Source organism: Mastigoproctus giganteus, chromosome 11, assembly GCF_048544385.1.
Source record: "Mastigoproctus giganteus isolate SK-2022 chromosome 11, ASM4854438v1, whole genome shotgun sequence".
In the NCBI taxonomy this organism is placed as follows: Eukaryota; Metazoa; Arthropoda; class Arachnida; order Uropygi; family Thelyphonidae; genus Mastigoproctus; species Mastigoproctus giganteus.
Genome location: NC_143585.1, coordinates 114,643,801 through 114,659,342, shown reverse-complemented (window position 1 = coordinate 114,659,342; position 15,542 = coordinate 114,643,801). Strand labels below are relative to the sequence as shown.

The window sequence follows — 15,542 nt, the reverse complement described above, 5'->3', positions numbered from 1 at the left end:
CTGAGAGGTGGCAAATGAAGTTTAACATTGACAAATGTAAAGTACTACATATGGGAAACAGTAACCCCAGAGCAACATATCAACTCTGCGGTACTACACTGACAGTGGTGGAGAATGAAAAGGACCTGGGGGTAATTGTGCAGGCAGATATGAAGTTCTCTGAGCAGTGCAGACGAGGTGCAAGAGTAGCTCATGGTGTCTTGTCAATGATATACAGGAATTTTTCTAGCAGGGATAAGGAGCTGATTATTCCCTTGTATAAGGCAATGGTTAGGCCACATCTTGAGTACTGTATACAGGTCTGGAGGCCTCATTTCAAGAAGGATGTAGAGCTGCTGGAACGGGTACAGAGAAGGGCAACAAGATTAGTGAATGGAACAAAGGGTTGTGCTCTTACGAAGAAAGGCTTAAGTTTTGCAAATTACAGAGTCTGGAGACTAGGCACCGGCGAGGTGATCTGATAGAGGTGTATAAGGCTTTGAATGGTTTGAGCATGCTCAATGCCAATGGGATTCTTCATTTTGCTCAGAATAATCAGCTCAGAGGGCATAAATTCAAATTGAGGAAGGACGGATGTCGGATAGATGTGCGGAAATTTGCCTTTGGCCAGTGGGTGGTTGGTTGGTGGAACCGACTTCCATCACTTGTTGTTGAAGTTGATAGCCTAAACAAATTTAAGGCTCAACTGGACAGGTATTTCGAGCGAACGGAGGGGTGAAATGGGAGTGGTGTGTTTTTTTTTTTTTTTTTTGGCTGATGCTGAATAAGCTTGCTTTCTTGCATCATATGCCTCTACTAATGCTAATGTTAATACTGTAGAAGGGCCAGAAATGAGTAGTGTATGTTTTTGTGTTAAATAAATAATAATAATAAAAACATATTTTATATTCATGGATCCTATAACACTTAACATCCTTTACGGTAGACAATACCTTATCATCAAACCAGGCTTTTGTACAAATAAAGAGATGTCTTAAGTTATACTGCACCATAAAAGTGTCATGAGCTTGTAAAGTACAATGTTCTATATCAGCCAGATCAAAGTCAATCCAAATGTATGAATTCAGTTCAAGTTCAAAGTCAAAACAATGTAAATGGCATCCCAAGATATCTACTGGCTTCTAATTTATAATGTGCACAACCTTCAACTAAGTAATATTGCTCCCTATTAATTAGCTCCACCAGCCAACAGAGTAGCATTATTCGTAGTCGTATAACTAATTCTTCTCTTGAAAACATCAGACACAAACTGCTGAAGAGCAACACAAGAATTATTGTCTCCCACCAGCAAAGTTTCGTGCCCATGAGAAAGTGTAGAAACTGAACAACAAATAACATCTCTAAAATCATTGTATAGCAGACAATCGAATAAAATATGCTACAATTTTCATTTTCTCCACATTGACAAGCATCCATCCTAGCATATGTCGGGAACAAAATGTGTTTGTTTCGTGGCAGTCTCCAGGGTTTCCGCCATTAGCTGCTGTAGCATCTGCATAATACATGCCAATGCCAGCAGTGTGCTAAGTTTGGATGTGTAGGGTGGTTGTTTGTCCTATTTTGATTTTATTTTATTTTAAATTTTATTTTGAGTGTTTGCCGGCTCCTGGCGTCTTCACAGGCATGGGGTATAGAATGAGTTTGTTTGCTGCCCCCTGCCTTCCATCCTTCACCATGTGGAGGCACATCAGGGTTCACATTGCACTGATGGTATGCCCAGGAAGAGGTTCTTCCAGAGAGGACCCTCCTCCTGGGTTCCAAAAAAAAAAAAGTGAAAGGAAGAAGATTATATGTCAGTGGGAGAAGTCAGGTTGCAGGGAGAGAAGGAGTAAAGTTTTAAGCAGTAGGGGATGGAAGAGAGGCATCCCTTGAGAAAAGTAGAGTTAGAACTGTGGAACCCTTTGGTTCTGATCAGGATTCTTCAGCTTGATGCCGTGATGTGATCTTTGTCATCGTTAGTGAGTGCCCAGTTCGGTGCCCATCTGCATCCGGGTTCTGTTTAGAGTAGTAAGGATTCTTCTCCTGTGTTTGAAGAGGCTATCTGCAAAGTCAGCGAACGAGATGAACCTTTGAGGAGTTGAGATGAGATTTTTGACATTTTCTTGATCATATACTTCAGTGATTATTTGTAGTTGAACTGTTAGGTCCTGATAAATGTGGCACTGGAAGATTGTGATTGACTGTCTCTGGTGATTCGCAGGGGCAGAGAGGTGAGTCTGTTAGTCCAAGAGAGTACAACTTGAAGTTTATACTGCCATGTCCGGTTAGCAAAAAAGATAGGTGAGGTCCAGGCCTGAACCATGTGGTGTGTTGTTTGTTGAATATTTTAGCTTCTGGTAGGAATTCATATGTGGTTCTTCCTAGCACCGAGACAGTTCATTCCCTTTTCCATTCATTTGTCATTTCTTCGATTATTCTCTTGTTGTCTTTTTTAGTTGACATGTTCAGGTTTATTGCGTAGTCTCAGTTTCTTGCAGGGAGGCTCTTCCTTCTGTAGTATTGAAGACGGTGGAAGGCTGCTGTATGTTGGATCGGTAGCTTGCTGCATATGATCTGGAATGCAGCTGTGGACACTGTTCTGTAGTCTCTTGAGATTGCAAGCAGAAAAAAATCTTTGGGCCTGCAATAAGTATTTCTTCACAAGGCTGTTGGTGATTCTGTGGCCCCAGGCACCTGCAGCTTAACAAGCAATGGGGATTAAGATGCATTCATAATACAGTCTGAGGGTTTAAAGGCTTGATGCCCCAGACTGCCTTAGTTATCCTGATTAGTTTTCCTGTAACCTGCTTAATCATTTTTACTATATACTTGGTATGCGGGATGAAGCTCTACCTGCTGTCTAGCAGAATGTGAGATATTTATGTGATCTCCATCTTGATGGCCTGATCATTGACTTTGATTGTTGGTGGTCTGTTTAGGGTTCCTCTAAGTAACACTTGCTTTGTTTTGGGAATAGAAATGTTAAGCTTGTGAACAGAGCACCAGCCAGAAAGATGGTCCAGGATATCTTTCGCAAGGTCCTCCAAATCCTTCCTTGAGCTGCCAGGAAGCAGGACAGCCAGATCGTCTGCTTAGGCCACTTTGATGACATTTTCCTGCTCCTCCTTCAGCCACCCATCAAAGACCACGTTCCAGCAGTATGTTGGGGACAGACTGTACTGATCAAGTCATCAAACATCAAATGCAGACATTATAGGGATATTGGAGACTTCGTGTTACTCAGAAGTAAGAGATACAGACACAGCTGACTGGATATTTCATTGGGCCAGGTGCAGACATTGAACACGGAGCCTCTTCAGCTTCTTATTATTAGTTTTAGTATTATTATCTTCCCTTTCTGCGGCAGGACAGCCCATGGTGGACCAGGGCGGACCCTTAAGTACTCGCAGTAGCCTACTGTAAGGGTTTGCTGGGTCAGGAAGGGCCAGGGGCCGGGGTGACCAATCTCATGCCCAGCCCTGGAGGGAAGGGAAGGGACAGTCATGGGCCCGTTTTTCATAGGTATTTATCTGGGGAAACCATGACAAACTCTGGTCAGAGTGGCCGACACAGAATCGAACCTGTGATCTGAGTCTTAGGTCCACCCCTTAAACCACTGGCTACTCCAAACAGTATTATTATTATTGCTATTTATTATTATTATTATAGGTATAGATTTTTGAAGAATGAAATACTGAATAAAAAGTAAATACAATAATTTTTATTTACTTTATTTATATTACATAATAGGCAAAGTATTTACATATGAATTCATATTTAATAAAAATGAATTATTGTATTTATATAATTTTTCTAGCACACTTTGCAGCAAAATCATCAATTATATCATTAAAATCTAACTGATTGTCAATTTTGCTTTCAATTGATATTATTGATAAGGAAGTTAACCATTCTCGTGAAATCGATGACCTTAAATAGTTTTATTGTTTTTAATTTATAAAATGATCGAATATTTTATATCAGCCATAGCAACTGTCAGAGGGTTTGTTAATAATATTCTTAATGCCACAATAACATTGGGATATATTTCTGACAAATTGTGATAATATATGAATTTTAAGTCTTCTAAACTTGAAGAGTTAGGAGGAACCATTTTTCGAAACATATCAATTTCTTCATACAAATCCATTTTATCCAAATCTGATTCTAAATGTAAACATAATTTTTTAGTGTGCTTTGAAGTTCTTCTTCAGGTACATCTTTAAATTTATTAAAATCATACAAAAACCCAAAAATGTTTTCATGTTTTATATACAATTCAAAATGCTTTTTAAAAGATTGAATTGCAATATCAATAACTGGGAGAAAATAATTTATTTAAAAATTTTCCTCCACATCTAAAAATTGAGTATCACAAGATTCATAACAAAAAAGTTTTTTGTTTTTATTTTTCTTGAGATTCCTTGAATTCTAAATTAATATTTAATTTATTTGCAGTTTCTCTTGTCTTATTCAAGGAAGTTGAAAAACCAGAATTTCTGTAACATTTCAAAAAATTCTACAAGTTCATTTTAAATGTTTAAATGCTATGTCCACATGCACAGATTTTTCTTGCAGTAATTTACTTACTAAATTGACATTTGATAGAAGATCATACCATATGATTAGACTATGTACAAATTCAATGGAAAACAACTGTTTATGTATGGAATTTATTTCAGACTTAACTTTAGTATCGGAAACTGTTTCAACAATTACAATTTCCTTTAGTGCTGCTTTTTTTTTTTTTTTTTGCTGTTGCTGTATAAGCTTGGTTTCTTGCATCATTTGCCACTACTAATGCTAATAACAACTATTATGATATCTGGGACTATAGCTTACTAGTTAAAGTAAGTGATTAGGTCAGTTTAAAATGTTTATTAAATACAATATAATATGATAGTTAAGATTCCAAGAATGTCTGTTTTCAAGAGTGAGAATTTTCTGCATCAGTATCGAATATCAGTCACACTGACTGATGAAGTCTTAATGATATTTTAGATTTAAAAGTTTCTCAACCAGTGATTTTTAATTTTTTCAGTATAATTAATAATGTTAATGCAAGTTTTTGTAAGGCTAAATGAGTCATCCAATATCAACACTTAAGTTCTTGGAAGTCAATTTTGAAATTGTTCAATGATTGATTATTCTTTATTAATTTATAGGGTATGCAAAATATTTATTTTGGTAGTTACCTTTTATTGGCAAGTGAGAGACTTCATACAAACCTTCTTTAGTATCTCTTTCTTGGTCTCAGCCAATATTTTTTAAGTCATCTTTATGACCAGAACTTTCATAATGGTTGAGTAATTTGTTCTGTAAAGATTATAATAACTGCTGCTCTTATGTTATACCAGAATGAGTAATTGATAGTTTATTTTAGTATCTTAATTTCCATTTTTGTTATTGTTCCAAGAATTCTGCCTTTATGGCAGGGATTACAATCAAGTTTCTTTGTTGTACACTCTAATAATATATATATATATATATATATATATATATATTTTTTTTTTTTTTTTTTTTTTTTTTTCCCCCGAATTATTATTATTAGCCATATGGTGCAAGGAAGCCTGAGGCTTATGCTGCACCAGCCAAAGAAAATTCCAGAGTTACCCCTGAGAGAGAGTGAGACAGAGAGATTCAGCTCAGGACCCTGGATGTGCCAAGCCCATACTCACCAGATATGAGTCCCTGAATTCCGTTTTTGTTGAAAAAAATATTCCAACTTATTAACTTCTTTAGTACCATCACATTTCTTCCTTTTCAGCATAGGGAAGAAAAATAATTAGATTTTATTCATTTTATAAAAAAATGTAAATGTGCTCCCCTATACACTATATAGCAGTTTTTCAGCTAAAGACCATGCAATATTTTGAATTTTCACTACGGCTTTTAATATAGATTTGTTTAAGTTGTTATTATCACATGTATAAAAGGGGTAAAAAATATACCAAATTAATTACAAATTACAAATCTATCATCAATGTTCTCTCAAATAATGGTAGACATTTAAATTATTACTTTTTTTTTTTTTTTTGCTGGTTTTAAATTGCAACGAAATGCAATTATTATAATTATTGCTATTTTCATTTATTACATTTAAATTTATTTCTATTCCTCCAGTCCTTCATATCCTATTCATATTGAAGTATTCTGTGAGCCTGTGCATATGGAAAATTAGAAAAGGGCTTCAGAAATGTGTCATGCCCCAGATTACTAAAAACCCATTGCTGGACAATAACATTATATATTATTTATTTATTTATTTATTTTTGCTAGCTGGCCTGTCCTAAAACAGCAAGAATATATTATTAAAGCTAGTCATCTACTTTCTGAAAATAATACCATTGTTATAAAGAAACAATTTGGTAAGTACTTTAACTAACTATAAATCAATTTTGATAACAATATCTATTTATTTAATATTTGAAAGGTGTTCTTATATGGACATTAGACAGTATGATTAGTTTTGATTTTATCCCAATAGTAATGCAGGACTATGTTGGTAGTTTGCTTTTAAAAATGGAGCAAGAAAATGCATTAGCTCAGATAATATATACACAGGGCCACTCAGAGTTTGAAGGGAGGGTAGCAAGTCCAGTTTAGCCTGAAAAGGCTTTAACCCTCCCATGCAGCCCTTGTGCCAGAAACTCACATAACATCAATAATCTCCCCCTCCAAAAATCCCAAACCAATAAATTCTTTCATAATTTACATTATATAGAGAAGAAACAATTTGAATGTATGAAAATGATTTCAAATAGGGATGAAATTAAAAATGCTATTACAATTTCTTGGGATTCTGATCATATTAAAAAACTTACCACAATGGCAGTCTTATTTTTGGCTTTCTTTATTTTATAAAATAATACTTCATGTGGAAATGTTAATCTAGGCAACTTCAGAAAAATGTTTTTGCTCTTGCAAAATTATTTATTTTTTTCCCATTTGAATCAAAAATTATCAGAGGCAGTATGAGAGAGAGAGAGAATGAATTATATTTGAATAACTATTGATTATTGCTGAAACAATAAATAATTTTATTTATAAAAATACTTCTATTTGCATATGACAATTTTATATCCCTTTTGTATTTGAATCTGTTTAACATTTTGTTGGAAATTTTCAATGGAATGGGTATTTCAAATGCCGAATTTCGAACATCTGAAGCAATTTTCTTTCTTTCACACCAACATTTTACAGAAAGGCAAACCTGGTTCTTTATGTCAAGTTGTATTTTCAGTTTTCATAGAAATAATTCAGGCATAGATACTATTAGGTTTATGCCAATCATCCCATACAAATAAAGATACATGAATGGAAGACTCAATTGGTTGGAAGTTAGAAATCATTAGATTTAATATATAGACTATAATAATATTAAATAAAAGCTATTTTCATTGGCTTACTTTATTTCCATAATAACATTAAAAACATGTATTTTAAACATTTATTTATTGAAAGGCAATAAATACATGTTTAGAATACAAATTCTTAACAGAATATTATACTTTAGAATGATAAGATAAGAATGAGACTGTGATATATAAAACTTCCCTGGACACTGTTGGCAGGGGAAGAGGGGCAACCAAAAACATAATAATTAAGCATATCCCATATTGCTTAGGACAATATAATTGTCCTAAATCAGGTGTTGCCGGTTGGATGTATTATGTGGCTAGCCAAAACTTCTTAGAAGGGTTATTTCAAAATATTCCTCTGTCTGTTCACCGTTCTGATAATCCTTGACAGTCTGCCTAATAGATCACATATTCCATCATATAGCTGGGCAATTAATTTATGTACTTTTTTTTTTTTTTTTTTGCTTTTGTGTTGTTTAATTTCTTCAATATACAAGAAGCCAATACATTGCATCATGGAGTGTAAAAAATCCATCCTTTAACGTGTTTCCCTTTTACCATTTATCTGTAAATGATGACTACTTGAAATACATTTTCAACACCATTTTGCAGATGGCAGTAATCAAAGCAGTACTGAGCTATATCCCATTGTGTGGTGACCTTTTGTAATAAAAAAAAAAAAAAAAAAAAAAAAAAGCAAATCAAAAGCAGTTTGCTCTTAGTGCCAGCATTGGAAAGTGACTTTACTGGGTACAATGGACATCTTTTGAACAACCTAAAAGCATACGGGATTCTTTATAATAACTTATTATTATTAGTCATAGGGTGAGAGAGAGAGAGAGAGAGAGAGAGAGAGAGAGATCTTTTAAGTCCTGAAGTAAGCCCTTCTAGCATTGTTGCATCTTTTAAGTGAATGACAGTAATTTTTTTGGTTTTTGTCATTCTTTGAAAATAGTATAATACCAGGGCAAGGCTGAGTTTGTTTTGCACTGAATGATAAAATATGATATGTTATGTTTTATCATTTACTGTACAACACCTGAGACTGACTAACTTGGTCACACCGTAACAAGGCCATTATTTTTTGCATGGGATTCTAATTCACATATTTTCCATCTTTTATTTGTAAGAACAACAGTGTGAGTCACTCTGTTAATCTCAAGAGTGCACTTATTTATATGTAGTAAATTCAGTAAAGACAATGGAATATGAGGGATGTCAGATCATCTTACCCTTTTATTTTCATATCTTTTGGCTTAAAACACACACACACACACACACACACACACACACACACACACACACACACACACACACACACACACACACACACACACACACACACACACAAAGTAACAGCTGATTCCACTCAGATACTAAATGCAACAAGCTAGCTATCTGCGATTTTTTATTTTAGTTTTTATATATTATTATTATTATGGAAATCCCAAGTAAGAGTGGTATTAGAACCTATAGTACTGTGCATGGGTTGAAGGCTGAGAAGATGGAAGAAGATATTTGTAAACTTCAATTCATTAGATTTAAATTTTTGTAAATCGTAATTTTTGGGGAAATATGTATGAAGGGAGGTTGCTCCGGAAAACAGAGGTTTAAGGGATAAATGAGGAAAAAGAAAAGTTATTTCTGTGAATTTGAAGCTAGACAGTAAAAGAATGCAACCTGGTTGCAGCATGTGTTTGGACTGGTTTGGAAGAGAGCGGGAATTATAGAAGCCAATTCAGAACATTGCCCATGGAAGTATCTGTAGAAAAGACATACAGCAGAAACAGGATGTCTATGAGACAGAGTGAAGAGATGGATCCTTAATTAACCTAAATGTCCTCTTTTGAACAGAGTCTAGAAGCCTGAGAAAGGTTATGGGGGGCATCACCGCAGATGTGGGAACAGTATTCCATGGTAGGGCAGATTTGGGATTTGTATACTGAGTAGCTGTTTGGAAGAAAAGTAATGCCAAGAACAAAAGAGAAAACCCAGTTTTTTAGATGCAGAGTATTTGTGATGTGCTTCCAGTCAGAGTGCCTGGTATACTGGTCACCTCCAGTATACTAGGTATCATATTTCAGGACTTGTGCATGGGGTTTATACTGAGGGTTACCAATAGTCCCACCATTGTGAAGGTGCAAGCAGAGGATTTGGTTGTCACAGAATGACTGGACTTTAGCGAAATTCGGTCCACTTGACTTGAGTTTCACCTGAATATCAGTTACATAAGTGTTTTTGACTTCAGGTAGCAAGCCTAGCTTGACATACCTGAGAGAATGTCTGTGACAGCCTCATGGACCGAGTTGGTTTTATCATGATCAGTGGTGTAATGGATGCGCTACACTGTATGGGCTACTGCTATGCTGCTGATGATATCTAGAGGTATGCCTTCTAGATATCACCAATGGCATAGCCACCCTATTTGGGACCTCCCATTTCAGAAGGTCTGATTTTCCGTCATGCTATATTGATCATCAGCCAAAGGAATTCTAAGAGAGAAGTATACTGTTTTCTTGAAATAGTGGGCTGCTTTTTAATTGTCCTAACACTTTAGAGGCAAGTTTCTGTTGACTCTTTCTTGTATTGTTATTTTAAAAAAATTAATAATAAATGTTTTCAAAAAGAAAATATTTTCTAAAGTTTCTTTCATTTTAGAAAGGCCTAGGGTTGGGATTGTAACAACCAATGGTGACTGCCTTGGGTTCATCTTTGTTGACTTCAACTGGAGTGTACAGCAAGTCAGAATTGCCCTTGATGATCAGGTAAGATTGATTTAAATAAACAGGTATTATAAATTATGTCATATCCTGTGGGTTATATCCCATTCAGATAAGCATTGTACTATGGTATTACAAGTATATCACATAATTTCATGTACTTGTTAACAGAGAGACTGCTTCTACAGCGATGGGATACACTTAAATAGAAAGGCTGCAAGAATATTTGCCGATGCTATCAAGGCAGAGGTAGGTGGGTTGGAAAACTGATAGCTTGTGGGGGGATACATGGACTAATAGATTAACAGTAGCCGCTGGCAGAGATAAAAGTGATTCTTGCACTACTTCTATTGAAATGCAATTGAGCAGCAGCCTGGAAAGCAAGAAAATGGGGATTTCCAGGATACATGGGCTGTGTTATTGTAACTAAGAGTAGAAATAGGTGCATGTATACTTGTCTGTACACCAATGCTAGGAGTATAGTTAATAAATTCGATGAGCTTTGAAGTGCTAGTCAAGGCATCAAAGGCAGATATTATTGGGATATCAAAGACATGGTGTCACACAAACATAAGCAGTGCAAAACTGGAATTTGGGGAGTACAATGAGTACAAAAAGGATAGACAGGACAGAAAGGGAGGAGAGGTTATGCTGTTAGTTAAGAAACACATAAAATCTAAGGAAGTCATCCAATTGATGTTGGCGGACAATGAAACGTTGAGTCTATTTGGTGTGACATAAGCACTGGGAAAGGAAAAATGAGAGTAGGTGTGTATTATAGGCCAAATGAATCTGAGTATAATGAGCAATTGTGCAGAGAACTAGAGTGGGCCAGTAAATCAGTGTGTCTTATAATGGGGGATTTTAATTTCCCAGAGATTGACGGGAATTTGTGGGTTGGTCACTCGCACACAAACAAGGCTTTTGTGGATTTATTCGATGATTGTTTTCTACAGCAGCATGTTCGGGAGGCAACTAGAGGGAGTAGTATTCTTGATCTGATTATCAGTAGTGATCCTTCATGCATCAAGAATCTGCAGATAAAGGAAACACTAGGTGGCAGTGATCACAGTGTGCTGAGTGGGATTTACTCAAAGAGGTAACTACCATCAAGGGTAAAGGGAAGGGTTTTTGCTTTCGTAAAGGTGACTATGGTGGTCTGAGACAGTATTTAAATTCTATACGGTGGGACCAACTGATGATGTTACCAACAGCAAATTCAAAATGGGAAACATTCAAAGAATTAATCTTGGAAGCTACTAGGCTTTTCATACCAACAAAGAAATATTGTTCAAGATTTCGGCCTAAATGGATGTCAGATGAACTAATTAAATATGTGACAGAGAAGAAAAATGCATGGGATACATATAAATTAACATGTGACACAGAAGCCTATGATAGATATAAGCTGGTCTGTAACCAAGTTACAAAGGAAGTTAGGCAGGCAAAGGCAGATTACAAGAAATCTTTGGCAAAGGATGCAAAGAAAAACAGCAAAGAGTTTTTTACTTATGTAAACTCTAGAAGGAAGGGGATGAATCAGATTGGTCCACTTGATATCGATGGTTCAACTGTTGATGATCCTGCTCAGGTAGCTAACAAACTAAATGAATATTTTGCCTCCTCATTCACACATGAGGAGTTATTCAGGGAGGGGAATGCCAGAGGTGTATTCAACTCTGGTAGTAAGCTAGATAATCTTGTAATAACTGAGAGTAAAGTGGAGGAGAAATTGTTGAAGATAAACATAAGAAAGGCACCTGGGGTGGATAGAATCAATCCAGTTAAATTAAAGGAGGTGGCAAAGGAAGTAAGCAAACCCTTGGCCATAATTATGAGAGCTTCCTTGGACTCGGGTGGGTGGGGGGGTACCCATGGACTGGAGATGTGCAAATGTGACCGCAATCCACAAAGGAGGATCAAAGGGAGACACAGGTAATTACAGACCTGTTAGTTTAACTTCTGTTCCAGGGAAATTAATGGAGGCACTGGTTAAAGAAGCATTGCAGGATCATCTAGACAAGACGTCAGTTATAACTCGGACACAGCATGGGAAGGGGAAGTCTTGTCTGACTAATTTGATTTGATACTGTGATGTAGTCACAAAGGAACTGGATGCAAAGAATAACTTTATCATATATTCGGATTTTAGAAAGGCCTTTGATATTGTTGCACATGGAAGACTGCTGCACAAATTGGAGCAGTGTGGCATTGGAGGCAAATTGCTGCTATGGATAAAGGGATGGTTGAGTGGGAGAAGACAGAGTGGTAATCAATGCACACTGCTCTTCGTGGACTAATGTTATTAGTGGAGTCCCTCAGGGTTCAGTGTTGGGTCCATTATTGTTTTCTGTATTTATAAATGATATTGATGATGGTATATCAGGCTTAATGTCCAAGTTTGCAGACGATAAGAAGGTTGGCAGGGTTGTTAATGACAATAATGACAGTACACTCTGTAACAGGATCTAAAAAAGTTGAGCAGATTGACTGAGAGGTGGCAAATGAAGTTTAACATTGATAAATGTAAAGTACTACATATGGGAAGCAGTAATCCCAGAGTAATGTATCAACTCTGTGGTACTACACTGACAGTGGTAGAGAATGAAAAGGACCTGCGAGTAATTGTGCTGCCAGATATGAAGTTTTCTGAGCAGTGCAGAGGGTCTGCAAAAGTTGTCTTGGTAGCTCATGGTGTCTTGTCAATGATATACAAGACTTTTTCTAGCAGGGATAAGGAGGTGATTATCCCTTTGTATAAGGCAATGGTCAGGCCACACCTGGAGTACTGTATAAAGGTCTGGAGTCCTCATTTTAAGAAGGATATAGAGCTGTTGGAACGAGTACAGAGAAGGGCAACAAGATTAGTGAACAGAACAGAGGGTTGCTCTTATGAAGAAAGGCTTAAGTTTTGCAAATTACAGTGTCTGGAGACTAGGCACACCTGCGAGGTGATCTGATTGAGATGAATAAAGCCTTGAATGGTTTGAGTATGCTCAATGCTGACGGGATTCTTCCTCTTGCTCAGAATAATCGCCTGAGAGGGCATAAATTAAAATTGAGGAAAGACAGTTGTAGGATAGATGTGCAGAAGTAACAAACTTCCATCTGTCGTTGTAGAAGTTGATAGCTTAAATAGATTCAAGGCAGAACTTTACAAATATTTGGAGTGAGGGGGATGGGTGAAATAAGGGGATTTGTTTTGTTTATGCTATATAAGCTTGCTTTCTTGCATCATGTGCCCTTGCTAATGGTAAAGGGAAGGGTTTTTGCTTTTAAACAAAACTATCTCAGACAGTTTTTAAATTCTATACAGTGGGATCAACTGATGATGTTATCAACAGTAAATTCTAAATGGGAAGCATTCAAGGAATTAATCTTGGAAGCTACTAGGCTTTTCGTACCAAAAAAAAAAAAATACTGTTCAAAGTTTTTAGGCCTAAATGGATGTCAGATGAACTAATGAGACTCGATGCAAAGAAGAAAAATTGCATGGGATGCATATAAATTATCAGGAGACACATTTGCCTATGGTAGATGTATGCTAGTCGGTAATCAAGTCACAAAGCAGGTTAGGCAAGCAAAGGCAGATTACGAGAAATCTTTGGCAAAAGATGCAAAGATAAACAGTTAAGACTTCTTTACTTATGTAAAATCTATAAGGAAGGGGATGAATCAGATTGGTCTACTTAATATTTGATGGTTCGATTGATAATTCTGCTGAGGTAGCTGACAAACAATGAGTAGTTTCCATCTACATAAGGAATTCTGTAGGGAAGTGGAGGCTAGAAGCTTATCAAACTGTAACAGGGAGTTAAATCATTTTGTAATAACTGAGAGCAAAGTGGAGGAGAAATTGTTGAAGTTAAACATAAGGAAGGAATCTGGGGTGGATGGGATCTATCCAGTTATATTAAAGAAGGCAGCAAAGGAAGTAAGCAGCCCCTTAGCCATGATTATGAGGGCATCCTTAAACACAGGGGTGGTCCTCACGGACTAAAGATGTGAAAATGTATCCCCAATTCACAAAGGGAGATCGAAAGGGGACACGAGTAATTACAAACCTGTTAGTTTAACTTCTGTTCCTAGGAAAATAATGGAGTTGCTTGTTAAAGAAGCACTTCAGGTGCTACTAGACAAGACCGCAGTTATAGTTCAGACCCAACATGGGTTCGTTAAGGGGAAGCCTTGTCTGACCAATTCGATTGGATACTATGATATGGTCACTAAGGAACTGGATGCAAAAAATAATTTTGATATCATAGCTTTTGATACTCTTTCACATGGAAGACTATTGCACAAGTTGGAGCAGTATGGCATTAAGGCCAAGTTGCTGCTATAGATAAAGGAATAGTTGAGTGGAAGAAGACAGGGTTGTAATCAATGGACACTGCTGTTCATGGACATTGAGTAACATATCAATTGTGTGGCACTACACTCAGGGTAGTGGAAACTGAAAAAAACCTGGAGGTAATTGTGCAGTCAGATATGAAGTTGTCTGATCAGTACAGACTTGCTGCAAGAGTACCTCATGGGATCTTGTCAATGATATATTGGAATTTTGCTTGCAGAGATAAGGAGGTGATTATCCTCTTATATGAGGCAATGGTCAGACCACCCTTTGAGTACTGCAAACAGATCTGAAGGCCTCATTTTAATAAAGATATAGAGCTGCTAGAATGAGTACAGAGAAGGGTAATGTGATTAGTGAATAGAAAAAAGGGTTAAGTTCTGTTAATTGCAGCATTTGGAGACTGGACACCTGCAAGGTGAACTGATTTTGGTGTTTAAGACTTTGAATGGTTTGAGCAAGCTCAGTGCTGATGGGATTCTTCCTGTTTCTCAGATTCTGCATCTGCCAAAGTATAAATTCAAAATGAAGAAAGACAGTTGTAAATAGATGTGCTGAAATTTGCCTTTAGCCAGTGGGTGGTTGATTGCCGGAACTACCTTCCATCTGTCATTGTGGAAGTTAACAGCTTATATAAATTCAAGGCAGAACTAGACAAACTTTTGAAGTGAATGGGTGGGTGAAATGAGAAGTGTTGTTTTTTTTTTTTGGCTGTGCTTGCTGTATAAGCTTGCTTTCTTGTATCATATGCCTCTGCTAATGCTAAAGAAAAGTTAGAAGTAGTGAGAAAAGCAGTATGAGCACTTTTGAGAGTTAACTAATTGAAAATTAAAAGTGCTCACCAGTTATTGGCACTGACTCATGTTCAAAACTAGTTCACGAACCAAAAGTTTTGAAAAAGGAAAAAAAATTGAAGAATGTGAGAAAAATAGCTTCTGGTAAAAGTAATCCTCAACAGGCCAAGCAATCTGATAATTCGGCATATTATCCTTAGAAGGTCTGTTCATGTTTTTCTGTTCTGGCTTGAATAAAGCAATTTTCTTGTAAATATTATGCCATCATTTTAAAATCCTCAACATAGCTCTTTGATCCTATGTACCTCACATCTGTGTACTGAGGTTATTACTCCTA

General features: G+C 36.5%; 1 protein-coding gene across 2 annotated transcripts in view; it reads left to right on the top strand.

The window, feature by feature from the left end:
* Positions 1-15,542, top strand: part of LOC150078362 (uncharacterized) — a 399,628-nt gene that overhangs the window by 90,821 nt on the left and 293,265 nt on the right. For both annotated transcript variants that reach the window (XM_090385439.1, XM_090385438.1), the window contains exons 2-3: positions 6,259-6,347; positions 9,999-10,105. In XM_090385439.1, the coding sequence (XP_090241565.1) occupies positions 6,259-6,347; positions 9,999-10,105 (196 nt within the window). The remainder of the gene's footprint in view (positions 1-6,258; positions 6,348-9,998; positions 10,106-15,542) is intronic.